Below are 27,926 nucleotides of genomic sequence, written 5' to 3'. Positions count from 1 at the left end.
TGACCATCTCCCTCACTTTAATATAAATGCCAGAAAGACAGTCTATATGTATCACTGTACCTTCAGGACCTAGAACAGTTTCCTCCATAAACATTTTTGAATTAATAAATGAAATTAGAGTCCATTCCTGGGACTTGCACTGGTGACACTTGGATCATTCAGCTAGTCCCATCACTGGCTAATTCAGGGCAAGTTTTGTTATATCAGTCTTATTCATGGACAACACAGGTAGGGGAGTCCTGGTGTTGTGATTACAAGTCACATCTTATCTTCCAAGGCTTTGACATTCTTTTCCAGAACTACCAATTAGTCCCTAGCTTTTATGTGAACTGATTTAAAGTCATGCCATACTCAGACATTTGATAATCTTTTCAATTTGGCTTGTTTATATTCATGAATCAAGCTAATTTAAAATGCTGTACCAATCAGAGGGAGAGAATATTTCCACATGGATGTTAGGTAAAGAGCTATATCCATTCTGATTTCAATTAAGTAGTGAATGAGAATCTTCCTAAAGGCTCTGAGTCACTTTAGGGAACCAATTGTTATGCAAAGGTCAAAATGTGTTCTTTATCATACTAAAGCAGAAATGATAAGCCAGAATTTAGGGAGATTTTAGAGGTGGCTAATTTTCAAATTAGACACTAATGGAATCTAGCTTTGAGACAAGGAAAGATGACTATTTGGAGCTCCCAAATATTAATGAAAGTATTGATGTAACATTTATTTGTTTTTGCTTTATGGTACTTTATTCACTGGAAAAAAATTCGGTTCTATCTTTGCACCGGACACTGTTCTTGGCCCTGAGGATACAGTGGGCAGGAGAGACATGTACCTTGTCGCCTGTCTGGAGGAGGGAGTAAATGAATGAATAATATGATAATATTTTTAAAGTAATTCTGAGTGCCACAAAAGTAAAGAGAGGATAGAGAATGATGTAGGATAAAAAATACCTAAGGTAGGAAGCTTCAAGTGTTCAAGGAACAACAAGGGGGCCCATGGATAAAGGGAATTCTCCCAAAGTATGCCATAAGCATAACTATTAAGTGATTCCACTTGAAGACCAAAGTTAATTATATTTCTATTTTTAACTTCTAATCAGATCTTAATTCATTCCAGAGCTCTCTAAGTTTAAAACCTTTTTGGGCGGGGTGGAAGGATTAAGAACCCAAAGAAGCTTATTTTCCTGCCTGTCTAGCAACTAACTACTTTCTTTGAATCCTTCCTTTTGCATCCTTCTAATGGTCGATTTGGGGACTGACTCTTCAGTATATGTTTCCTCGCATAACTGAATGGCTCACATTCTTGGGGTCCACCAGGCACACAGTCCCCTCTGCCTTCTCTGCCTTGCTGGAAGTGCACTCGAAGCCCATGCCCCTCCAGAAGGCTGCATTCAAAGGCTTCTATGATCTAGCTCCAAATGCTATTTCCAGAGCCATCTTCTGCTACACACTTCCGGAGATGGGCAATGAATTTTATGGCTCTCTTTGACAATTTGTAAGATCACCTTGCCCTTCTGGAACTCTGCGTTTGGGCTCATGTGACTCCATCATTTCTCTCAGTCTCTGCTATGATGCCATCATTTTTGTGACTCTTTTGCGGATGCTCCTAGCCCATATTAATCACAGTATTATGTACTGTGAAAGGTTAAACTGCCTGAATTGTAAGGTCTATGAGGCCAGGAATCATTCCTAGTCAATCTCAAACACCCTGGTTACCAACAGCCCCTTGCTATGATTGGTATCTGACAGGCATTTAATATTACCACTGCCTACTTTCCTAACCTTATACCACACTATTTCCTAACACAAAACTAATTCTCCAGTTTATATAAACCACTCACAAATTTTCCAAAATGTAACTTTAATCCATGACTTCAATATTTTAATTGTTAATGATAGTTTCCAGGATAAGACCCAAATTCCTTCACTTGATCTCAGAATGCACTTGGTCTTTCATTACTCAAGTTCTGGAGCTTGTCTGTCTTCCTTGGCTCTCTATCTGCTATTCGTTCCCATGCAGTCTTCATTCCAGTCCTATCAAACCACTGAATTTTCCCCCAGATTTCTTATGTTTTCTTTTTTCCCCTCCATGTCTTGGCATATAGTTTTTCCTATTTCTGGGATATTCTTCCTTTTCTACTTTGACTAACTAGTGCCTTTTGTTCAAGACTCAGCACATTTATCATGTCCTCTGTGAAGCCCTTCTTAACCCATGGGTGATTTCGATGCCCTTCCTTTGCTTAGCTCCATGATAATTACTGCAGTGCATATAGAGTGACTTACTTATGTGCACCTCTCACTAAATACAAGTCACTTGAAGTCATCAGAGATGGTGTTTTATTCTTTATATCACTGGTTCTCAAACTTAAGGCTATATCCGAATCACTGGAGGGATTTTTAAAACACAAGTTGCTGGGCTCCACTCCCAGTTTCTGAGTTGATAGGTTTGGGATGGGGCTCAAGAATTTGCATTTTTAAGTTTCTAGTTGATATTCATGTTGCTGTTCTAAGGACCACACCATAAGGACCAGTCTTGGATATAATCAATTTTTGTGTTTGGCACATTTCTTGAACTTAGTAGGGGCTTAATAAGTGTTTTTAATAAAAAAAAAAAAACATGCTTATCTCCTTAAAATCAACAAATAACATTTGAGCTGGGTCTTAATTATAGCACCTTCTTTGTGAACACAGGCACAATGCAGTTATCTATTTAAAATACGCTGTATCCATTTGATTGAATAATCTGTATCAGTTATTCTCAAACCAGTAGGCACATTGGATTAACCTAGGGAGAGTTTTAGAATATGAACCCTAGGCTACAGCCCAAACTAACCAACTGACACTCTGGGTAGGAGCTCAGGGAACCCGTCTTTGAACAAACTGTTCAGGTGATTCTCAGTTAGCTGGTCTAGCAGGAACCTTGGTAAGCAACCTAATCAGCCCTGGCAATCTTAAGTAAGCTGTGCCTTACTGGTGTTAATTTAGTCAGTTTATCTATTTACTCCAGTAAGTTTTTAACAAGTCTTTGGTTAAGCATGACACATAAAATGAAAATACAGAAAGGACCACTTAGAATTGCAATACTGACTTCGTAAGCTCTAGGCATCTCCAGGGGCGCCCAAGAATGATGGCTCCTGGTTTTAAATATCACTAAAAGGAAGGAGTAGCTGCAAGGACCATTTACTGCGCCACTATAACTCTTCTTGAAATACTTCCCAAATGCTTATTATGCTTTCCACACAGGTAATTTTAATTTCTTAAACTGTTGCCATAAAATGGAGAGGTGCGCATCTGGGTAAGTCACACCACTGGTGTGTCACCGAGCAGGATGAATCATGCTGGCACTGGGGAGAAGGTATCCCAGCATCCTGCCTCTCAAGATGGTAGTTTTCTTTAATATTTCCAGCATGTCAGTAGACTCCAAATTGGTTAAGATTAGATACTGCAGTTAAGAAAAAAAATGAACCTCCTCAATCTTCCTTCAGAATGACAAAGATAAATCCCAGGAGAGGGACTCGAAAAAAACACTTAAAAAATTAACTCATCGGGGCTCCTGGGTGGTTCAGTCGGTTGAGCATCTGCCTTCAGCTCAGGGTCCTGGGATGGGGTCCTACATCGGGCTCCCGGCTCAGCATCATATGTGCTGAATTTACTCTTGGGAAAAGTGCTCAATTTGCCATGTCAAGTATTAAGGAAAGAAAGGAAGGAAGGGAGGAAGGAAGGAAGAGAAAGGAAGGGATGGAGGGAGGGAGGAAGAGAAGGAAGAATCTATTTTAGTTCTAGCCTCATCAGCTGTCTAAAAAAGGCAGAAGCTGCCCATCATTTCTTGAGGAGAGAATTATCTCTTGTCTGTGAGGAAAAAATTACTCAGACGTGATCTGTTCATGTTAGTCCCTTTTAAAATTTCATTTGCATAGAACACATTGCAAAGAAAAAGAAAACCGAAATCTTCCCAAGCACTGGACTCTCAATGTGCCAGATTCCATTAGGAAATACTTGGTACTTGTGTGACCTATGGCAGCTAGATGTCTAAACAATGGTGTATGGGTTACAAAATCATATGATGTCAGTACTCGGAGATACCCTGGATGTGCTCTAGTATAATGCACTCATTGCGTAGTTTGAAGACTGAGGCTTAGAGACTTGAGTTGCCTTGCCCAAGATGTATTTCTAGAAAGTGCCACAGTTGCCATTAAGATCAAGGTCCCATTTGTATCAACCATCCTCAGAATCTTCAATATTTTGTTATCTAAATTTTATTTGATTCTATAGCAATGGTCATTGGCTTTTTTTTTTTAAGGATCATTTCCTGTTCTGCTTTTAAGAAGTCTCCTTTCAGAGTTGTTCTTGATTTGGGTAAATGTGCAGCAACTTGACTTATCCAGCCATGTTCAACCCCCAACCCTCTGCCCTATCCCGACAGATTCAGATGAGAATCCCTAAGACTCACCTCCAAAGCAGTCATGTTTTTCTGGTTTGCTGCAGATAAGCGATTAGCCTCTCTGATTTTCTCCATGGCTTCTCTCAACAGGTCCCAAGCATCATCAACTTTGTCTTTGTAGTCTGCCAATATTGCCTGGAGACCCTTCTCCATTTCCTCGTTTTTCCCTCGGGACTCTCCAAATAACTTCTTCACCTTCTTCAGAAGGCCTTCTGCAGCTCTGCAAGCACCCCAGCCCAATTACAGACAATAAGCCCTTGTCACTGCCTCACGGTTTATTGGTATTAAACTGTGTTACAAAGAGATGCTAGCATTCAAAGAATGGAAAAATAAGACAGTATTTAAAGCAGATTGACTATGTACTAAATCAGGATGAAAACAGAAAAGTGGCAAGGCCATTTATAATTAATATACTAAAGTACAAAAAACCCCACACATTTAAAATGCATTAGTAATATAGCATCTTCAATTGGAAAGAGTCATGTTATTCTCATAATCTGACTGATGAAATAAATTTTATGATTCACTTCACATACCAAAAAAAACCAACCCCTAATTCACCACGGTGATACATTTTCTCTGTTACTTTGAAATATATGGTATGAACATTGATATATTCGGTTTTAGTATACATACTAAATGAACAGTATATATATGTATATATATATTATTTAAGTATTAATAACACCATCACTTTGAAGTTAGCTGACTATAAATGTAAACATGTATTTTTTTTATTGAATGTATGGTCACAGAGTTCATTTGCATTAGTAAAATCACGATTGCTATTCCCAACCTCAAATTTTCAGCCCTAATTGCAAAGTCTTAGGTATTTATTATTTGATGACTCCTCTTTTCAGCATTTCCTAAAATGACCAAATGCACAGAATGGACTGCTAAATTCGTAACTTTATTTATTCAGAGATATTTTCAATAAAAACAACAAAAAAACTATTGATGGTTTAGAAGTCCCTCATACAGGCAATTAATAAAGCAAGTCCATTAGCCTAATTATGGGAGGGACAGCTCCAGAAAAGATCATTTATTTAATTATTTAAATATAGGCAAAAACATGCTTTTAATCCATTTTCGAGCAAGAGAAATCATAACTAAATGAAAAATAAATAACAGAGCATCTTCTACTCCTAAGCGTGATGAACATTTTAGAAAACTGAAAGCAATCATTTGGAAAGCTCAGTGTATCAAATGAAAAAATAATAAAGCATCTACTCACACTAACTCATCTTCAGCAACCTCCTTTTGTTTATCTAGATTTTTCCTCCTCAGTTCTGCCATCATCTGATCAATCTCTTTCTGAAGCCCTTGCAAATTTCTCTCAAAGGCCTTGTCTTGAGTTCCTAGAGTTTCATTTAGTCTTACAGCTTTTTCATTTACAGCTGCAGGGGTAAGACAAATTTTGTAAATTAGTAAACAAAAGTGCCACATGCAAAAATGGCACCAAGCATCTGCTCTTCCCCATGATCTCCAAATGAAATGTAGTTTGCCATGGGTGTTCCTGCTGGGAACAGAGAGGTAGTTAATAACGATCCATAACAAACAGGGAAAGGTGACATATTTCTCCAATTATATTTCTTTTGGGGGGTACAGTAATTAAAGCATGGTGTTTCTATCTCACAAGGGAAAAAAATGTAAATAAAGAAATGCCCAAATCTTCTTCAGGTCAGAGGTAAACAATGAGACATGAAGCATAGCCCTCGGAAGATGAAAATATAATACACAGTCCTATTCAGTCAAATTTGAAAATACCCGGTACAGAAAAACTCTCAGTGATGAGATCTCTGAAAACAAACCTGCCCTTGTTCTTCCACACAGTTCTATGTTCGTTTGTTTAAAGGAATGAGGGAGGAAGCACTGGTCTTGGGATGAGAGTTATAGATTAGGGCTCAAAGCTACCTTCTAGCAATAACATCCATTGTAAGAGTCTGTGTTTATTATGCATTGAATAAAGTTTCAAACTGTGCTCTTTGGAATCTTAGGATTCTCTGGGTGCTTCAGGTATTCTACAAAAGACGTCTATTCTGTTAAGTATCTATTTGATAGGTTAGTGTTCTGGGCAAGATTTCATTTGAAAAAAGAATTCTATGTCAAATAAAAGTTTGAAAAACTGGTGAGTTGAAACATTTATGTAGTTCTACCATTAGTTTTAGGCCAACTTCTCCTGAAGTGTGTTTTATGGCACATTAACTCAACAAGTTGAAGGGAGATGTTTTCTCAAACTCTTGTGTGCCAAACCCTTATTTCTGTAATATCACCTGTGAACATCCCTAGAATGAAGCTTGGGGTGGTTAAGAGACATTTTCTACCATTCAGTGCTATATCCTAAGATGTCTTTAGGCAAGGAATCCTGAAAATTCACTTCTATTCTTGGAGAAACTTTTCTGATTAATACCGATTGGAACTGTCCCAAGGGTAAGAGTTATTCCAAGTTCTTGTAACAGGTGCACATAGGCCAAACAGCTGCCATGAAGGGTGTGACATGGTGGGTTAGTACCTTGGTTCTGAAATGATTCTTAGGGCCTACCCCAGACCTATTGACCTAAAAATTCTGGAGGTAGGGGACCAGCAATCCGTGGTTTAACAAGCCCTCTAGGGGCTTCTGCTGTATGCTAGAGTTTGAAAATCACGGTTTAGCAGAAGGAATTGGGTTTCAATCTTTAATTTTACCCTTTCCAAAATGCATCTTTTGAATTCTCCTTTCAAGATTAAGGTAATCGGTTAGAAAGTTGCTGCTGTCAACCCCTTATTCTGACAGCCATAATCTAATCTGCAGAACTATTTGAATCAGCTGTTTTAAAGAAAAAACATGGCCATTCCTAGCCCTGTGGTAGAAATTATTGCTCAGGTGCCATATTCCTAGAAGTTAGTGAGGGTGGCTCTTTCTTGGTCAACTACTCATAGTCATACTCTGACATACACCAAAGAACCTTCTCAAAATCCCACCACTACTGTTGCTAAGTTATCACCTAGACTGCACTGTGTTTGTTAAGGAACCACAGTGACCATGGACTGATTAATTGGAAAGCTCCTTGATCCAGCAGACTTTGTGAGAACTATGGCAGAATGCCAATGGTTAAAATGTAAGGTTTATACTTCTTAGATTTCAGGAAAGGCGGTAGATTTGACCTTCCCTGTGGTACCTCTCCTTCTTTGGTCTGAGTGCCTATCTGTCTGTATGTTGACTTTAACTAATTGTATTATGTAACTAACCACTGACCTCATTTGCATTCATAAATCCCACTTTTCAACTCGCCAAAGGTGTATGTTTTTCTTTTATTAAGTGAATATATAAATGAGCTTTGATTAGAGATATTTTTTGAAATTTGATTGAATTTAGGTCCTGGGCCTAGGTGGTTGTGAGGGGGTAATGTGAGAGATATAGCCTCACTTGTGGTCTATTCTCAAAACTAAACTTCTGCAGAGAACTTGCTGGAAAAAGCATGATACAAGAGAGAGGAAAGGAAAAGATGGCTGTACCTTTTGGAACAAATGCATCATTTCTTTTAAATGAAAGTAATATGTAAGCAACTAGAAGAAATTATTAAGGCACACAAAAACGACAATAGAGATACTGTAGAGATACTGTATTAAAAAAGAAAGCATAATTTTAATAGAAGAGATGTGATTTCTCCATTCCTTCTATATATGAAATTGGGAAATTCTCTGAATATTTTTAAACTAAAGATGAATGTGTTATTTAGTCTCTTAGATTCAAAGGTATACACTATCAGCACTTTCAGTTCAGTACATTTTCAACAGAATTGAAAATAATTATGACATTAAGATAGCTCTGAAATTTACTTATTTATTTCTACTTTATTTCAAAGGAAATTTTAAGTAGCTTTGAAATAGCTTTAAAACAAGATAAAATAAACAGAAAAGGAGATGGAGTAAAGATAAAAAATAATGTAAATCAGAAGACATCTTAATAGACAGTAAGTATCTCAGTAGCCAGGGCAGAGCAGGGGATAAAAAAGGGATACTTAAGAAGTATACAGGATCTGTAACATATAAATACATTAATCCCTCAGGAGAAACAAAGTTGTTTTTCACACTGAACCAAAAAAAAAAATATGCTCTGATGGGTAAATTCTTCATGAATGACAAATACTACTGTGACCTGAGAAACAGGAAAGAAGGTGTCTAGCATTTATTAAGTCCTAATATATGTCAGTACATATGCTAATTAATGAGTTATTTATATATATATGTATATATATATACACACACATGTATACATATATATATATTTGCTCATTAATTCTAATAGTTCATGGAATGAAATATAGAGTATTTGTGATCTAATCAGGAGTCATAGCAAAGATTTTAAAAATTATAGGGAGATAAGAATGCCTTAGATTAATAGATCGTGATTATCTAGGAAGAGACCATGACTTATAATGGAAGATAGGGGGAGTAAGGTATTCCAACTAAAAATAAAACTGAACTAGACAAATGCCAGGCTAACAAATTCACTTTTCCCCACAGCAATTTATTGTCACTAATAAAACCTCAAAGTACTGATACTATCCCCAATTAGTGTAGTTCTAAGAGAAAAAGATGGGTGTGGATATGTCGTATAACCTACTTAAGGCTTTGGTGAGTTTCCTTTTCTTAAAAAAAAAAAAAAAAAAAAAAAAAAAAGAATCTCCTGAACTGCCAAGACTTGTAGTACATATAAACATCCCAGTCAAGATTTCGTTTACCTCTGGCATATTCAAATTTAAACATTCAGGAAGTTTTAACAGTTGGATAGTTGGATTAGTTTTGCCAAAGTTCTCTTCTAAAGGGCTGTGCATATCATGTGTGTTATCATTTACATTAGTAGCTGCTGGAAGAAGGGAGCAGTGTCCACATTTCTCCTGGGTACAGGATCACAGCTATCCCACATGGACCTTCATGTAAATTAGGAAAAAGATGTCCTGTCTGGACAGACACAACCAGACTGTGTGATGGATGCACAATTTAGAGAATGGGAGACATCTTTGATGATACATAACCCTTTTCTCGGATGGATGATGGACTGTGGGCGATGAGCAAAACCTGGACAAAATCTCGTCTCCACCTGCCCCCTGCTGGTGCCTTTGTGTGGTGCACAGACTGGGTGGTGGGTACAATGCAGAGAGCGAGCACATGAGCAGTGCTGATGTTGGAGTCTGTTGAAAACATGGACCAGCATTTGTTTTTATGCATGAATATTTGATTGGAATGATTTCAGAATAAGTTTCCAGGATCGGCTGAAGTATTGAGTGTTTGAGATCGAGGTAGAAGGAAAGGAAAAATTACTGGGTTATTGACCAGTGCCTTCATGGATCCAGGCAGAAATTGTTTTACCTGCAATGGGATTTTTTTTTTTTGTGGGGTGGAGGGAGTGCTGGGGGGAGAACACTTCAAGTCGCATTAATGGAAAATAAAACCAGGAAAAGCACAAAAAACTCCATCTAGCAGAAGATAAACCATAATGAGTTAGTTAAGAATTTTCCGGTAGGTGTAACTTCTGTTTCAGGTCCTGACATGTTTTGCCTCAGATTAAAACTCTGTTGCTTCTTGCAGTGGGGAATCTTTGGGAGTTTTCTGTCTCTTTTTGGCCAGTGATTCCTAAGAATTACCTGTCAGGATCTGCCTTGAAGTTTATCTCATGTTCTGACTTATTTGGCTGTATTTCCAAGCAAAATATCTAAAACACGTAACACTGTAAAGCAATAAAAATATTTCATTTTTTAAGAGAAAAAACCCAAAACATTTTTCCTACTTTCTAAACCTGCATGTATGTTTAAGATCTAGATTTTTGGGTTTTTTATGTTTTCTTTAAGAGTTCTTAATCTGGGGTTTAGCCCCCAAATAGCTTCCACTTTGATCCTAAGTCAGATTGGTAGATGCCAAGCACTAATTCCTAGAGAATGATGGACTAAATACAGTGAAGCTTCTGGTAAGGTAGGAAGTCCAGACTCCAAGCAACGGATGTTCATTAAAAACAGCACCAAGTATTTTAAAAGCCATTTTGAGAAATTAAAGTGCTGCTTTAACGTACTGAGCGGAATGATAAAATTAGCTTTTTAAAAAATTAATCTTCTCAATAGTTTTGAATACAAACAATAGCAAAGCATAAGTTTATTGGTTATTTACTCATAATAGCCATTCCTCAAAAATTAAGGCATTCCTAAGGGACTGCATTCAGTTTACCACGAGCCTGCACTCATAATGACTAATTCACTGACTATTATGCCCTATTTAACACTGTAGATTGGAGATGCTTGGCAGATAATGCCCTTGGCTGTCCCAACCTAAGTACTTTTCAAAAGCCAACCCTCAGATTGAGAAAGGGCATTTCTTACTAGAGAAATTCCGGTCCTGTGTAATCCCTTTTTCTATTTTTCTGGTGGGAGACATAATGATTAAATTAAATGATTCTAATACCTTCTGCATCCTGGGAAAGCTCCTTAATGAATCCTCCTAAGGAGTCTGCTCTCCTGTTGGTCCTCTCAGCATCCTGTCCAGTTTGCTCGCCATCTGCTGTCACTTTGGTAGCCTAATGATCCAAATTCAGGAAAAGCATAATTAATTGAGATGATGAAGCTACAGAGAGATAAGCTCCCACTGGCTACGTTTTCTTTCAAATATAACTCTGAGCCAAAGGCAATCGATGAATTATTGATCAGATATACTGGAAATGACACCCCATGCTCCAGTATACAATTAAACTTTATTACTTCTTCCATTAAATGGAAATCAGAGAGTCGTATTTGGGCTTTTTAAAACCCTTGCTATATGCAATGACATAGAAGAAGCGATAAAACACAATTATTTTTGAAGTATCTTTGAGGTACAGTTGCCAAAAGTATTTAATGGATTCTTCAGCCTCCACATGTTGCAGTTTTGTCCATATTTTATTTACTGAAAAAGTGTGGAGTGTAGCAATGATCTCTTGAGGAGGCACAGGCAGTCTGTCTCAATAAGCTTGATCCTATAGATGCAGTCTAGATCAATACGTTAATTAAAGAAACAAAGAGGGAGAAATGCTTAGCTACTCAGTAGTAAATGCTTGTTTTATAACACTCTGAAGATGCCAGGAAACCGTTAAAGAAGAATAAATGATAACTTTTCCCGTATGTCATCACCAGAAAAGACAGCTGCTAATCACAATACTATACATCATTGTCAACAAAACAACTCCACAAATAGCTTCATGCCCCCAAAGAATATCCCCACACATTTGCACCTTCATTCACATTGAAGGTACCACTTGACACAAAGGAATCCATTCAATGTGTTCATAGTTAAGATATGCTATATTTAGTCAAATAAAAATGGCATATGTAATATTCAAAGTTTCTTAAAAGATATTATAAGGTTTAGAGCACCTTGAAATAGGTGTACAGTTCATTTTTCTACGCATGAACATATGCTAATAAATAGGACTTTTTTTTTTTTTACTAAAAAAGATAGGGATAATCTAACTACAGATAATGAATCAAAGAATCACAAACTGCCTTAAAATAATTTGAAAAAGGTCCAAATTGGCAGAGTATTAATATCTATAATCCTGTACCAGAGTGTTTGCATTCTAGACATGCCCAGAGATTCTAAATTTTTTTTTTACACACATAAGAGAATTTTAGATAGAAATTAAAATAGAACTAAATGTCTGGCGAACACAGAACACAGTAAGAGGTGCTATAGAAATTATATTGCATTTTGTGATTTCCCAGGGGGGCAAGAAGAGGTTTAATTCATGACCCCTTTCAAGGTTTTACATAAAAGGTAGAATATAAAGTCCAACTATCATCAACTAATTTCTCAACCTGTGAGTGTTACCATGACAAATAAAAGGATGAGGGCGCCTGGGTGGCTCAGTTGGTTAGGCGACTGCCTTCGGCTCAGGTCATGATCCTGGAGTCCCAGGATTGAGTCCCGCATTGGGCTCCCTGCTCAGCAGGGAGTCTGCTTCTCCCTCTCCCGCTCCCCCCTCTTGTGCTCTTTCTCTCTCTCACTCTCTCTCTCAAATAAATAAAATCTTAAAAACAAACAAACAAACAAACAAATAAAAGGATGAAAGGATAAGATCCACTGGAAGTTTTAAAAATCCCTCTTAACAGTCTGCAGTAAATATACAAAATTATTTAGAAGGTGCTAATCAATATTTTTACATATACACACCACATGCATATACACATACCTATAACATTTTAAATGTTACTTTAAAATTACTAAAGTCAGCTGCTTAAGATGTTGGCTTTCTAAGCTGTCGTAGATGTTTGTCTAGCCTGGACTTGATTGTACTCTATAATATCACTCCTATTTTCACATATCACAGACTTTACTAAGGGACTTGATCTACATTATGGTCATTTTCAATATCTTAATTACTAATGTATTACCAGCACTCTATTACCACACAGGAAGTGTACATTATGATTTAAACTTAAAATTTATTCTTTGCTTTATCAGTATCTTATCTGTTACTAAAAGATCTTAACTTACATATTCACACAACAAAGGCTACCAATTCTGGCTCAAAGCCTAAAGCATTTAATTTTTTAAAATAAATATATATTGATACACTGTCTCTTTTAAATTCTGGAAGATCACGATCCCATCCACTGTCTTTAATTCTTCTTTCTTAATTAATTTATACAACATGTAAGAGTCATCATTAACAAACTTGGTACTGATTATAGGAGCACTCCAATAGTAAGATGTCAAGAATTCTACATGACTCATGATAAGAAACAAGTTAAAAGAGTTATCATGAAGGCCCTGTGCAATCAACCTCCCTGGCTTCTGTTTAGTATGTGAAATATGCCAAACTCTTTCCTTCTTAGGCTCTTCTCGGATTCTGCTGTCTTTGCCTGGAATAAACTTTTCCTCAGTCCTTTCAATGGATGGATCCTTGTCATTTGTCATCTTTCATCTTTCATCTTTCAGTTTCAGTGTCCCTTCTAGGTCTGGCCATTTCTAGGGCACCTAGCCAGGTTTCCAGACTTTCCACAGAACATTTTTTTTTCATAATACCATGCATTTTAGAATTACTTATGGCTCCTCTATTTGTTGGTTACCTCCCTGACTAAAAGGTAAGCTCTAAGAGAGCAGGGACTTGGTCTGTTTTGTTCATCACTTTATATCCAGCTCCTAGTGTGATGCCTCACTGAGAGCAAATATTGAATGAATGTCCAATAAATGATTAAGCAATTACCTAGTGAATCTTGCCGACCTTATTACCATTCTCATTGCCTACCTTTCTATGAACACTCCCAGAAAGGGCTTTTGTTTATACTATTGTTCCTTAACTCCTCTCCAATTATCCAAAATAAATCCAGCCTTCAAGAGTCAGTTCCACTCAACCTTCTTTGTGAAGCCACCCCTGACCATTTTGGCTTATGCTTTCCTTTCTTAGATTTTTTTTCTCTTTTCTTCTTTCTTTCCTATTAAAATTTTTCTTTTAATACGCCATGAGATATCTTGATTGTATATTTTCCAAAGTACTTTTCCAGTTGCATCTTCCAATTCTTCTAAAAGATTTCACCAGTCTTTCCAATGCAATGAAAGATTCTGTATTATACTTCTGTCCTCCTTCTCTTTTTGAAAGTAATATCATCCTAATGACATCAATGGTCATACATTCTCACCTAATATGGAAACATATTTACAAACATCAGAAACCCAGTTCTGAAACCTTTGCATTAATTCTGAACTGAATTAGCATTTTCTGGCTTTAAAGAAAGGCAGCAGTTTGAACTTATGACTTGTTGATAAACACATTTCTGCTGAGGGAAGGGGAAGGAGAGTGAATGCTGCATTTCTCCATTGGCCCCAAAATGCTCACTCTCACAAAGGGGTACTTCCAAAGTAAACATGCAATGGTGATTTTAAAACTTTTACTGCAACACAATAATGAAGTAAACAGTAATTAGACACCTACCAATTTTTTCCCCAAAGCAAACCAAGAAACAAACAAACCAAAAAACGTAAACAGGAAGATAACTCTGCCTATTCTTGCAGTTCCTCCAATCATGTTAGAAGGGTGTCATATTCAATGATCAAAAAATTTTTTAAAAAAAAATTTTAAAGATTTTATTTATTTATTTGACAGAATGAGAGAGAGCGCATAAGCAGGGGAAGTGGGAGAGGAAGAAGCAGGCTCCCTGCCGAGCAGGGAGCCTGATGCGGGGCTCGATCCCAGGACCCCGGGATCATGACCTGAGCTGAAAGCAGATGCTTAACCGACTGAGCCACCCAGGTGCCCCAATGATCAAAAAATTTTCAAATCGCAGTATTTTCATTTTAGAATATTCCCCTTTTCTCCTCCTTCCCCATCCCCAGGTATTTAACTTGAGAGAATGGGCTTTCTTACACATTAATTTTATACATATATGAAGCAGCGACAATAAGTCAATAATTTGGCATTTCTGTTTATAGTTGCTCCAACTGTTTTTTCAATTTCACAAAGCCATTATCCAGTATTGCTCCAAAATAGAGACTGTAGATTACAGGGAGCAAAGATTCTCTTTTTAGATTTATTTATTTGAGAGAGAGAGAGAGCGCATGCACGTGAGCAGGGGGAGCTGCAGGGAGAGAGGACCTCAAGCACACTCCCTGCTGAGCGCAGAGCCAGATGCCGGGCTTGATCTCCCAACCCATGCGATCATGATCTCAGCTGAGACCAAGAGTCCCACGCTTGCTGAGCCACCCATGCACTCTACATAACATTCTGAAATCAATGTTAAGTCAAAGAAATGTGAAGCAGGGCATTACACTAAATTTTTGGATTCAATACACTAAAAAAAAAAAAAAAAGTGAAGCCTAGGAAAAGTTACCTCGTGTTTTATAGAAGAAACAGAGACCTGCAAAATCTTTGGGTTGTATAGTATTTTACACACTGTGCAGACTGTGGCATCTGCTAAATGCAGCAGACATGTAGGCATTTCTTGGCAGAAGAAATCATCAAACCAACTACAAATCCCTTTGAAGTTCCAACGCCTATTGAAGGAAACAAACAAAAAATCTCTATGCCTTCCCAATACCATGCAAACTGGCCTTCTGCCAAGTTTGCCTACCTGCCCTGTATCCCCACCCCCAACCATCTCCTGCCTGATACCAAGCATCGTGCCTATGAGCCCAAGTCATCTGAGACAATCCAGTGAATGCAGTGTGATGATCTGCTGTGACATATGAGGAAAAAAGTCCCTTTCCATCTTCATCAAAGTTTTGCTATAGAAGAAAATTGACAGCCAAGTTCTCATTCTTCTCACAAGCAAACTATGCTCGTATCACAAGCCCTTCAGGAAACCCTGGCGCCTGTGATCCTTCTATGGCTTCTCGGTCCCGAGACGTTCCTTGAGTGTAGCTCGCAGGCACCCTTCCGGCTTGTGCAGCTTCGCCCCCGTGCCTCCACGCCCTCCTCCTTGACCACCTGCTCCTTGAACTGGTTCATTTAACACCGGAATCAAGTGATCCTGGGGTTGGCTAATTTGCTGCAGGAGTTGAGAATGTTCTTGACCTCTGACAGCAATGCCAGAAGCAGGGAAGGATTCTGTTAGTCCTTTGTCTCATCTGTTGAAACTGAGGCTGATCCGTAAGAATTCAAGGGGCTTCTCCAGAACGTGTAGGGTTGCAGCTGCAGCCACTGAAGACTGAGGAGCCCCCGTCCTAGCTGCTGGGGGAGGGGATCAACCACAGCCCGACTTTCTCTATCTCTGGGGTTCCCAGAGAAAGATGCCCCACTGCTCTGTCAGGGTAGTTGAAACCAGCTCTTAGGGCTGTGGTCATTTGCTGGCCTTCACAGCCCATTGACATGACCTCAGTTACCAGGTTCTCACAAGACTGCCCTGTGACATGTGCACCTGTTGCATCTTCAAAAGTGTTTGGCCAAGAAGACTCTCCTGATGCACCATTCATTTCTGCTGGCTTTTCTGCAGGGTTTTCTCGTTTTCATTGCCCTGGCAGGTGCAGGTGTGGGAGTGGGGCCCCGAGCCATAGCCCACCTCATGGAGGAGCTAATGGTGGTGCCCTGGCGGGATGTGATCTGTGCTGGTGCTGTGACGGCTTTAGGTTTTGCCACCGTAACCATCACAAGGTTTCTTCATCACTTTTATACTCTTTTAGGGCAGTATCATCATTGAGGACTTTGCTGGAATAAATTAATTTTTGACCTGCTACAGGAAAGACAGCTTTCCCCCTTTCCAGATTCAACCTTCTCTTTCAGTGCTTTCATCGCCCCCTGGGGTCAATGTCAGTCCTGTTGCTGGAGGGTCTGCGGGGTAACCTACTTGGTGCCACCAGGCAGCGGGTCAGCTGGCCATGGGGGCAGGACCCTTTCTTAGATTTTTAAAAACAACTATCATTACCACCATTCATGACTCTGTTGGGTACTTTGTTAGGTGTTTTGCCATTTCTATCTAATCTCTGTCCTTGGGGCTGAGGCTATGTCTTATTTATTTATTTATTTTTAAGATTTTATCTATTTACTTGACAAAGAGAGAGAGTTAGTGAGAGCAGGAACACAAGTGGGGGAGTGGGAGAGGGAGAAGCAGGCTTCCCGCCGAGCAGGGAGCCCGATGCGGGGCTCGATCCCAGGACCCTGGGATCATGACCTGAGCCGAAGGCAGACGCTTAACGACTGAGCCACCCAGGCGCCCCTATGTCTTATTTTTTTAATGTCTATTTTTTTTTTTATTCCTCAGAGTGCCAGGCATAGTAGATATTGAGTGATTAGCTGGTATAATAATCATCAAACCAACTACAAATCCCTTTGAACTTTCAACGCCTATTGAAGGAAACAAACAAAAAATCTCTCTGCCTTCCCAATACCATGCAAACTGGCCTTCTGCCAAGTGCTAGGCTTGCCAGTGAATGTGGATGGCTGGGCAGTTCCTGGGTATTTTTCAGAGCCTAATGGGAAGCTTGTGCTCAAGAGCTGCAGCTGAGTGCTTAGGAGGAGAGCCAGGCAGGAGACCCCTCAATTCCAACCACACTGTACTCTTGTCACTGGCCTCATGGTCATTAAAAACTAACCTGCAATTACACGCCAAGTAATGCGGGCAGGATTGGGTTTGGGAGGAGGCAGAACTCTTTAGGGCCAGCACAGTTTAGGGCCAGCACAGTGCTTCCTGAGGAAGAAGGTAGCCTTCCCCTACAGAAATGAGAAGGGCCGCCCCTCTCGGCCATGCTCCAGAAGAGGGGGAAATGTGAGGTTCCTGGCAAAAAGGCATTGATTCATGGTATTAGCGCTCCAAAATATGGTTACAGAATCAGGCTCAACCATATCCTGGATTGATATGTGTGTTCAGAAGGGCTTGTAATACTCTCCTGTGTCTCATTTACACTTCCTGCTTTTAAAGCTACACAGAGGGCATAATCCCTATTTTTACACTGATGAAAATGAAGGTATGGAGAGGTTAAGTGACTCATCTGAACTCATACACACAGGGAACTGGGGGCAAAACACACATTTTCTCACAGCTTTATATTTTGTCCGTATCAAGCACTAACTTATATTATGCTAATATCCGGGAAGAATAGGAAAATACATGAAAAAGTTGAGCATTCTGGGTGAAAGGAGGGATGCTGCTTGAGCTTAGGTAGTACTTGAAGTGTATCACCTTTAGGTTTTAGTAAATTAACATATTTAAAAATCCATAGCAGAACATCATATAGACACATTTTTAAAAGTCATGTCTTATTACACAGTAATTAAGGTGAAGAGTCACCCTTGTCAAAACCACCCATGAGAGACTCCATAAAGGAAGCCTATGACAAATGCACTATCACCCATAGGGAGTGGTGATAGATAGCGGTATCATGGTGAAATTCACGACAATCAGTTTTACCCAGGACAGGCTATTGATAATGTTACAGATGAATGCTAAATACTACATGATAGGAGCTATCTGTCTGATTCAGTTTAGTTCTTCTTGCATTTTATTAAATTACCATTCCATCCCTTAGTCATATTCCCTCTCATTCACTATTATCTTGTCCTTTGAGTATTTGACAAATGTCTTCTCATTTATCCTACTATGCTGTACAATCTTCCTTTGATTCTCTAGCTTTGATTTTCTTATTTTTACATCCTCTTACCTCAGTTCTACAATCTTTCCAGCATTCCCTTCTAAATGATGCCTTAAGCAGTACCTTGTGTTTCTCTCTTACTTTTGATTACCTTTTTTTACATTCAAGTTCACTAAACTAGGTATTTTTTCCTTCTATTTTTCTTTTTTTCTTTTTCCTTTATTTTTTTTAGAGTATTTATATTAGGCAGCATGCATTACCATTAGGCATGCATTAATTTACTTCTGAACAATGTAGCTGTTACTTTCTTGCTTTAGCTCAAGCAGTTCTCACTGTGCCTCTTGAAACCTGCACATAATTTTCTTGGTTGGATATTACTAGTGTCTTTCATTTTCTGCCTTCTTTATGTTAAAACTAGAATCTAATGGGGCAAATCTAACTAGTGAATAGAAAACATTGCTTAGATACCATCCACTTTTGCATTTGCAGACTTATATGCCCTCCTGCTGAAATTAAATTTCAGCTCTAATCATTTATATGATATTCTCAAGGGTCATCTTCGAAAACTACCAGTTTTGTATATCTAAGTGTCAGTGAAGGACTCCTCAGGCAAGCTATTAGACAACACACAAGGAAAGTGATAGAGAGAAGCCAAGTGGCTCTCTAGAATGGTAACAAGTGAGTTCTATACAATTTCTCCCTAAATATTTCAGGTGTCAGTTTTCAGAGTCCCAAACCAAACAAGTATGATGTGCTTTACATTCTCTCTCTCTCTTTTAAAATGTAATAGGAATAAAAAAAACATTGTAGGAAACTTAAATCTCTTAACACTATAAATAAGATAAACATACAATATTTTTGGCACTTAAATCATTTAAAAGCTAGTTTCATCATTTTAGAAATAATTTTTACTTAAATTTGATTTTAAATAGGCAGTAAATGAAAATAAAGCTCAATTTTGATATTTTATATAGTTCAGTCTATTACACAGCATTCTCACCTTACAGATAAACATTTAGAAAATGCTTATCAAAGGAAGTAAAACATCCAACTGAATATAATTATCAGTATATGCCTGATTTTAGTGTATTTTAGAGACATTAAAAATCAATGCTTATTTTGAGTTTTTCTGTCATCTAGTTGTTTAAATGCTATTTTTAAATTATTCACAGTTAATTAATTAAACAAATTACTGAACTACTGTGTGCGTGAGATTGGTGATACTGTGGTGAGAAAAAAAAAAATTAAAGGACATACCTCTTGCCCTTTTGGAGCCTATAGTCTGGTAGAGTAGAGATGTATTTGTTGAGTGATCATGAAAATAAATTTATAATTACAAACTGAAGAAAAAGCACAGCGGTATAAGATAGTTTTGGAGGAGTCTCATCACACCTAAAATGTCTCCCTAAGACAGAGTTCCATGAGCTGAGGTTTGAAAGGTGAACTGGAATGAATAGAAGTTAACAAGATACAGGAGAAGGTGATTTACTTCAAAGGCTAAAAGAAACCTATGGAAAGGCTCAGCGGTGGGATGAGGTAACTGAAGGGCTGTATGGCTGGAGCGCAGATGGTGAGAAGCACAGGTGGCAGGAGATGCGGCCAACAAGAGGACTGGAAGCGCTCACCTAAGAGCCATGAGAATTGGAGGATGAGTTTAAGCACCCGGGTGACATCTTCAGATTTGGAATAGCAAAAGTGCATTCTGGCTACACTGTAGAGAACAAAGTGGAAGGAAAACAAGAGTAAAAGCAGAGGGAGTAGCTAGAAAACCCACGTGGTAATTCCAAACTAAAGGTTATGGAGATGGAACGAGAGTTGGATAGCAGAGAGGAGATCTATACAAGAAGAGCAACCCCCTGCATTTGATAATGGGTTGAATAAGTGGGAGTACAGGGAAGAAGAAAAAGGACTGAGGAAAATTTCTAGCTTTCTGGCTTATATGTTAAATGTATCAGGGTCCCGATAACCAGGCTGCGAATTTGGGGAGAGATGAGGCTGGGCAATTAAGCAAGAATCAGATCACAATGGGAGAGCATCATATGTCATACTACACCAAATGGAGAGCTGTTGTAGAATTTGGAGCAGAGCGAAATGATCAGGTCTGTGATTTGGAGAGTTTACTCCGTTACATGATTAATAATTGGTTGGAGTTGGAGATGGCTTGGAAAGAGAGGTCATACATGGAAACTGAATTGGATTGGGTTGAAAATGAAGGTAAAGGGTAACTCATTCATTTTTTTGGAGGGGGGACTGGCTACATATTGGAGGACAAATCACTGAGATGCTCTAAATAGGAAAAAGTATGTGTTTTAAGAGGAAGATGATGAGTTTAATTTGAGATGTCCTATCGGCAGCTAGGTTTCTAGGACTGAAGCCGGAGAATAAAGTCTGTTTTGAAAATACAAATTTTTGAATCTTCAGCAATTAAAGCCCAAAGAAAGAATTTACAAGTGATGACTGTACCCCAAGAAAACCAACTTTAAAGGGATGGACAGAGTAAGAGCCTGAGAATAAAAGGACAGAGAATTAAGAGAAAACTAGAGGAGAATATGTGAAGAAGGAAGGAAGGGTCAGAAATGGCAATTGCTACAGGAGGTTCAAGTAAATTAGTTTTCATTGGATTTAGTGACCAACATGTCATTGGTTATCTTTTAGAAATAGCTTTAGTAGCAAGCCGGGAGAGTAAATCTAAATTGCAGTGGAGTGAGAAGAGAATGCAGACCTGTCTCCAAAGCCTTCAAAAACTGTGGCTGTAAAACAGGAGAGGGAGCTAAGAACAGTAGCTATGGAGATATATGGAGTTGGCCTCAAAAAGCATCTCGGTATTCACACACATTGTAGGACAGTTCAAATATGCTAAATATGATTCCTATGTTTCAAGAAACTTATATTTCAAGAGGGAAATCAAATGGCAATAAATCAAAATACACTGAAAGAGACGTGTGATTATGTAATACTTTGCCTGTGTAATATTTGCACTATAAATTATATAAAATGCATGTTAAGTGTTAGTTTGGGGAGGAATATGATTCTCTTTACCACAGGTTATTAGAGAACTAGATTGCGCCATGAAAAAATGAGCATAGAATATATAAGCACTTGTAGGAGAAAAGGCAAGCACCTACACCAGCTATGTAGGATGAGACTCACCAAATGCTTTAACAAATCTAAAGAATGCGTTAGTCATAAATCGACTGGTCAGCCAACAAAGCAGAAAAAAAGGAGCATAAAAAGACTGGCTGTGGGGCGCCTGGGTGGCTCAGTTGGTTAAGCGACTGTCTTCAGCTCAGGTCATGATCCTGGAGTCCCGGGATCGAGTCCCGCATCGGGCTCCCTGCTCGGCAGGGAGTCTGCTTCTCCCACTGACCCTCCCCCCTCTCATGCTCTATCTCATTCTCTCTCAAATAAATGAATAAAATCTTAAAAAAAAAAAAAAAGACTGGCTGTACCAGTGAAAGAAGGGAGCTGGAATTATCAGGTGATTATAAGCTCACACTAGTTTTCAACCTTGGCTGACATCAGAATCATCCCAAGAGCTCTTGAAAATCCCAGTGCACTTACTGCCCCTCTCAGACCAATTACATCACAACCTTTGGGAGTGAAACCTGGCCCCAAGTAATTCCCGTGTGGGCTCCTAGTTTAAGGCACTGTCTCCTCTAATGTAACCATGAAAGTCATGGCTACCACACTTCTCAGACTGTGGTCCCAATGCTGAATCATTCATGGCCACGAGATAAAGGTACTGGTGGTCTTAGGCTGATACTATTGGATATTTCAGTCATCTAGCCTTCTAGTGATGATTCCATATGTATCAATTCACCTTTTGATTATCATGCAGCATGACAACAGGGGAAGAATTGATCATGTTGACTTGAGTATTTATGGTCTCCATGATAGTTATGTCTCTAATTATAAATGTGATAGAGACAGGTTAATTAATAAATGAGGATTTTCATTTCCTCCTCATCCTCACTTCACTGAAGAGATCTTTGCTTTCAGTAGTCTTATTTCTAGGCTTTTTGTGTTATAAAATCTGAAGATTGCACAGATAAAAATGGTCTTAGAAAAAGAATAACTTTACAGTGGACAAATCTGGCAAACACTACCTTAGCCAGGTAATCAAGATAAGAAGACATATGGATTGCATGGGTTCTTAATTTGATGTAATAAAAATGATAAAATGATAAAAATGATACTTTACTTCTTTAGCCTTTCCCACAAAAACCCATAACTCCATGCTTATCACAAAAACATGAGTTAAGCCCCAACTGAGGGACATCCTACAAAATACATGAGCTTGTCAAAATTATCAAAATCATCAAAAACAAGGAAAGTCTAAATCTCAGTTCATAGCCTAAGAAGACACGATGACTAAATGTAATGCAGTATCCTGGAGGGGATTCTGGAATAATATAAAGATGTTAAGTGAAAACTGAAGAAATCTGAATAAAGTACAATTTTTAGTTAATAATAATGGATCAATACTAGTTCATTAGTTGTGGCAGACATACCACACCAAGAAATTAACAGTAGGGGAAACTGGGTATGGAGTATAGAGAAAATCTCTGTATTACCTTTATAACTTTTCTGTAAATCTAAAACTATTCTAAAATAACAAGTTTATTTAAAAATAATATTGAAATTAACTGAAATTGGATCATAGACCTGAATGTAAAATACAAAACTATAAAACACCTAGAAGATAACATAGGAGAAAATCTAGACGACCTTGAATATGGTGACAATGTTTAGATACAATACCAAAGTCAAATCCATGAAAGAAATAATTGATAAGCTGGACTTCATTAAAATTAAAAACTTCTGCACTGTGAAAGACACTGTCAAGAGAATGAGAAAGCAAGCCACAGACTGGGGAAAAATATTTACAAAAGACATATCTGATAAAGGGCTAGGACCCAAAATATACAAAGACCTCTTAAAGCTCAATAATAAGAAAACAAACAACGCAAATAAAAAAGAAATGAGAAAAGATTTGTCTTAGTCCATCTGGGCTGCCATAATCAAATATTATACATTAGGTGGCTTATAACAACAAAGTTTATTTCTCATAATTCTGGAGACTGGGAAGTGCAAGATCAAGTCCCCAGCGGATTTGGTGTCTGGTGAGGACTTACTTCCTAGTACCATTTTTCACTGTGTCCTCATAAGGCAAGGAAGGGGAAAAGAATCTCTCTTCTATAGGGGTTCCTTTTATTTTATTTATTTTTTATTTTTATTTTTTAAAGATTTTATTTATTCACTCATAAGAGACAGAGAGTAAGAGGAAGAGAGAGAGAGAGGCAGGCTCCCCGCTGAGCAGAGAGCCCAATGCGGGACTCGACCCCAGGACCCTGGGATCACGACCTTAGTCGAAGGCAGACGCTTAACCATCTGAGCCACCCAGGCACCCTATAGGGGGTTCCTTTTATAGGGCACTAATTCCATTCATTAGCACTCCACATTCATGACCTAATCACCTCTCAAAAGCCTCACCTCCTATTATCATCACCCTGCCAGTTAGAATTTCAACATAGGAATTTTGGAGGGGACATAAACCCTCAGTCCATAGCAAGACCTAAAGAGACATCTCACCAAAGATGATACACATGCAGATGGCAAATGAGCATATAAGAAGATGCTCAGTATCATATATCATTAGGAAATTGTAAATTAAAACAAGGAGCTAAACTATACACCTATTGGAATGGCCAAAATTCAAAACACTGACAACACCAAATGTTAGTGAGGATGTGGAGCAATTGGAACCTTATTCGTTGCTGGTGAGATGCAAAATGGTACCACCACTTTGGAAGACAGTTTGGTGATTTCTTAGAAAACTAAACATACTTTTACTATAGGATCCACCAATTGAGCTCCTTGGTATTTACAAAAATGAATTGAAAACTTATGTACTCAAATGTTTATAGTAGCTTTATTCATGCTGCCAAAACTTGGAAGCAACCAGGATGTCCTTTAGTAGATGAATGGATAAATAAACTGTGGTGCAAACAGACAATGGAAAATATTATTCATCATTAAAAAAGAAATGAGCAATCAAGCCATGAAAAGACACAGAGGAAACTTAAATGGATATTACTAAGTACAAGAAGTCCATGTGAAAAGGCTACATAGTGTATGATTCCAACTATATGGTGCTCTGAAAAAGGTAAAACTATAGAGACAGTAAAAAGATCACTTTGCCAGAGGTTTGAGAGGAGGGAGGGAGGTGGAGCACAGAGAGTTTTTAGGGCAGTGAAACTACTCCGTATGATACTATAATGGTGGAGACATGTCATTAAACATTTCTCAAAATCTAAAGAATGTACAACACCATGAGTGAACCACACAGTACACTATGAACTTTGAATGATAATGATTGTCAATGTAGCTTCATTTATTGCGACAAATATACCACCCTGGGGGTGGGGGTGTTAATAATGGGGAAGCTATGTATGTATAGGGTTAGGGGGTATATGGGAACTGTCCATACTTTCCAATCAACTTTGCTTTTAACCTTAAACTTCTCTAATATATGCATTCTATTTTGAAAAATTTATTCAGTATGGGAGAGTCTGCTGAAGAGATGAAAAGATGTAGGCTAAGACATAATAAAGGTCTAGGTGGCTCCGTCGCGCAATGGATAGCGCATTGGACTTCCAAGACATAATAAAGGTCTGACTTTCCTAGTAAAAAAATATTTCTTGTGTTTCTAGGCTCAGATCATTAGGCTCTAATCAGATCAATGAGAGAAGGCTTGTGTCAGTTTTGCTTATCCCTCTATTCCCACTGTCTGTCATTCTGACAGAGTACCTAGAACACGGTAGCTGCCCAATAAGTATTAATAAAATGAATGAATAAATGAAATGCCTCCTGTTCCATGGAATTTTCCCTAATTACCCTTAAAGAGATTAAATCATTCCACTTATGTTTCTCAGGTACATTTCTTGTTTCTTTATTTTATTTCATGTTTTATTATATATTTGCATGTAGCTGTCCCACATTACCCTCCACACATCTAAATACATATCGTATACACATACACACACACACACACACACACACACGACCGAAGTTCCTTGAAGACAAAGACTGGGCTTCATTTATATCTTTCATCTGCAAACACTTAGCTTGGGTGAACATTCATACATGCTTGTTGAATTGAGTTTACTTTGTTTGCTATGACCAGTTTAAAATTTCTTATTTAGTTGTAATTACATAGCAAATACAAAGTTATTAGCTATTAAATTAATATGAGATAAATGTATTTATTAATCTAATTAATACCTAACAAGAACTGGCAAGCAACTCTGTTCTGTATCTAGCTGGTACTAGATTCTGAAAAAGCGTTTCATATGCTATTTGTAATCTCAGGGCCATTGTTTAGTGTTATGTGCTCAGAAGCCAATTTGATTTCCTTGTGGAAATTTTCCTAAACCAGCAGCATGCATGTGAGGTGGAAAGATTACTGGACCAATGGGAATCTGGAGACTGGGTTCTACTTAGGTCCCTGAGTTTAGTGAATTGTATGGCCAGTGGTAATTCTTTTCATTGTCACGCCCTGAGGTATCGCTTCTTAAACAAACAAACAAAAATGAACTAGATAATATGTAAGAACATTCTAACTCCAATATTTGTTGTCATTTAAAGCTCTTAGAAAATCTAACGGGATCCCTAAATGACAAGCCAGTTCTCTGCTCATGCATTTTTCTGGCCACAAGATGGCGGACTTTGTGTTGTTTTCTAACAGTAAAAAGAAACTTGACCTTGCAGTTTTGAAAGTTTAAAACACCCAATTCCTTAAAAAGTCTGATAAATGTAACATGGACTTTACATTCTAACTTTTCAAAGTGTCTTAAATGCTTTGGATTTTCACAATAAAGATTTCCTCTTTTGTGTGGGAATACTGATTTAGACTGTATTTCTATACAAATGCAAATATCCCGTGATGAGATCAAAGCGTCTGTAAGTATTTTCATTTGTTTTTCTTTTTCCTTACATAGTCAAAGACAGTGCTGTTGGAATTCAAAATTGATAAAACCTTTTACGTGTGACTGGATAGAATTTTCAAAATATACTGTCACTCTGATATTTTTAGCCCTTGTCCTTGACATTACCCTAGCATCACAACTTCCTTTGATGCTACTGAGTTTCAGGATTTTATTTGAGGCAGAAGTAGCAAGTCAAAATACATCTACTTCATGCACCTAATTGGGAATTAGAAACAACAATATTTGCACTTCAGAAATTTGATGTGGGGCGCCTGGGTGGCTCAGTTGGTTAAGCGACTGCCTTCGGCTCGGGTCATGGTCCTGGAGTCCCGGGATCGAGTCCCGCATCGGGCTCCCTGCTGGGCAGGGGGTCTGCTTCTCCCTTTGACCCTCCTCCCTCTCATGCTCTCTGTTTCTCATTCTCTCTCTCTCAAATAAATAAATAAAATCTTTAAAAAAAAAAAGAAATTTGATGTAATTTTCCTTAAAATACATGATCTATCTGCTATAAGAAGATTCATGACCCTCCCAGCTTACCCTGGTCAGAAGCTCATTCATTTCCGACACGAGCGTGTTCAGGTTGCCCTCTGCCAATTGAATGAGCCTCTCTGGGGCCCGCTGAGGGGAGAGCAGGTGCTGAAAAAGATTTCATTCCACATACATTTCAGTAAAAGGTTTTGCAGTGATTATGGGGTTGCACATTTAACACAACAGTTTTCCTTTTTATACAAAGTATTTCACCATCTCGCCTTCAAAGGAAAGATAAACCATTTCAACTGGGCACATATATATGAAATGCTATGCAAAATATCCTGGCAAGCCATGCAAATTGCAGTCATTTATTGAAAAATTACTATGTGCCAGGCTTTTTTTTCCCACTTAATTCTTACAACAATTCTATGAGGTAAATGTTTTTTTGTTTTGTGTCTGAAGAAACTCTGGCTCGAAGAAAGTTAAAACTTGCCCAAGATCACATGGCCAGTAAGGGGTAGAGTCAAGATGAACTCTGATTGTTCAAGGCTCCCATTTCAACCAACGGAGAGTTTACAGGAAAGAAAGAGAGGAGGGGCCTGGCCAGGCACTCACAGAGAGGACGTTTTCTTCTGTTGAACTCAGTCAATGTCACAGAACAGTAACATTAGACAGGGTCACTCTGTGACAGCGATGAATGAAAGAAAACAAGACCACTCCATAATCTTGTCTAAGCACAGACAAAGCCATGGTTTCAAAGGTATCAAAAATCCATTTGCTGTCGAATCTGAGTGACCACTGCCCCTTTGGTCATTACAGCTTTAGCCTCCCTGTGTTCTTCCCTCCTTCTCCATAAGATTCATTGGAATAATCCATTACCTCCATTTCCTAATGGCACCCAACCCAGCCCAAACCCCCTGCTTCCTTACAGCTGCCCCAGAACACCCAGCACAAACCCAATACTTGGAGTCATTTCTATGACCTTCTTATGGAGACACA

At 38.3% G+C, this 27,926-nt stretch overlaps 1 protein-coding gene and 1 pseudogene across 1 annotated transcript in view; both read right to left on the bottom strand.

Moving 5' to 3' along the window:
* The window catches only part of LAMA2 (laminin subunit alpha 2), a 621,471-nt gene that overhangs the window by 118,066 nt on the left and 475,479 nt on the right, over positions 1–27,926 (bottom strand). Inside the window, exons 34-37 of the mRNA XM_045865518.3 lie at positions 26,994–27,092; positions 10,879–10,990; positions 5,678–5,840; positions 4,453–4,663 (exon numbers count right to left, since the gene is read on the bottom strand). Coding sequence (XP_045721474.2) covers positions 4,453–4,663; positions 5,678–5,840; positions 10,879–10,990; positions 26,994–27,092 — 585 coding nt within the window. The remainder of the gene's footprint in view (positions 1–4,452; positions 4,664–5,677; positions 5,841–10,878; positions 10,991–26,993; positions 27,093–27,926) is intronic.
* Positions 14,094–25,692, bottom strand: LOC123837128 (UV excision repair protein RAD23 homolog B-like; annotated as a pseudogene).

The sequence above is a fragment of the Mirounga angustirostris genome, unplaced genomic scaffold, assembly GCF_029215605.1.
Source record: "Mirounga angustirostris isolate CCGP_5_RB_7025 unplaced genomic scaffold, mMirAng1.0.hap1 SCAF_8, whole genome shotgun sequence".
In the NCBI taxonomy this organism is placed as follows: domain Eukaryota; kingdom Metazoa; phylum Chordata; class Mammalia; order Carnivora; family Phocidae; genus Mirounga; species Mirounga angustirostris.
The sequence above is the reverse complement of the archived record's forward strand: the minus strand, read 5'-3'. Positions and strand labels throughout refer to the sequence as shown.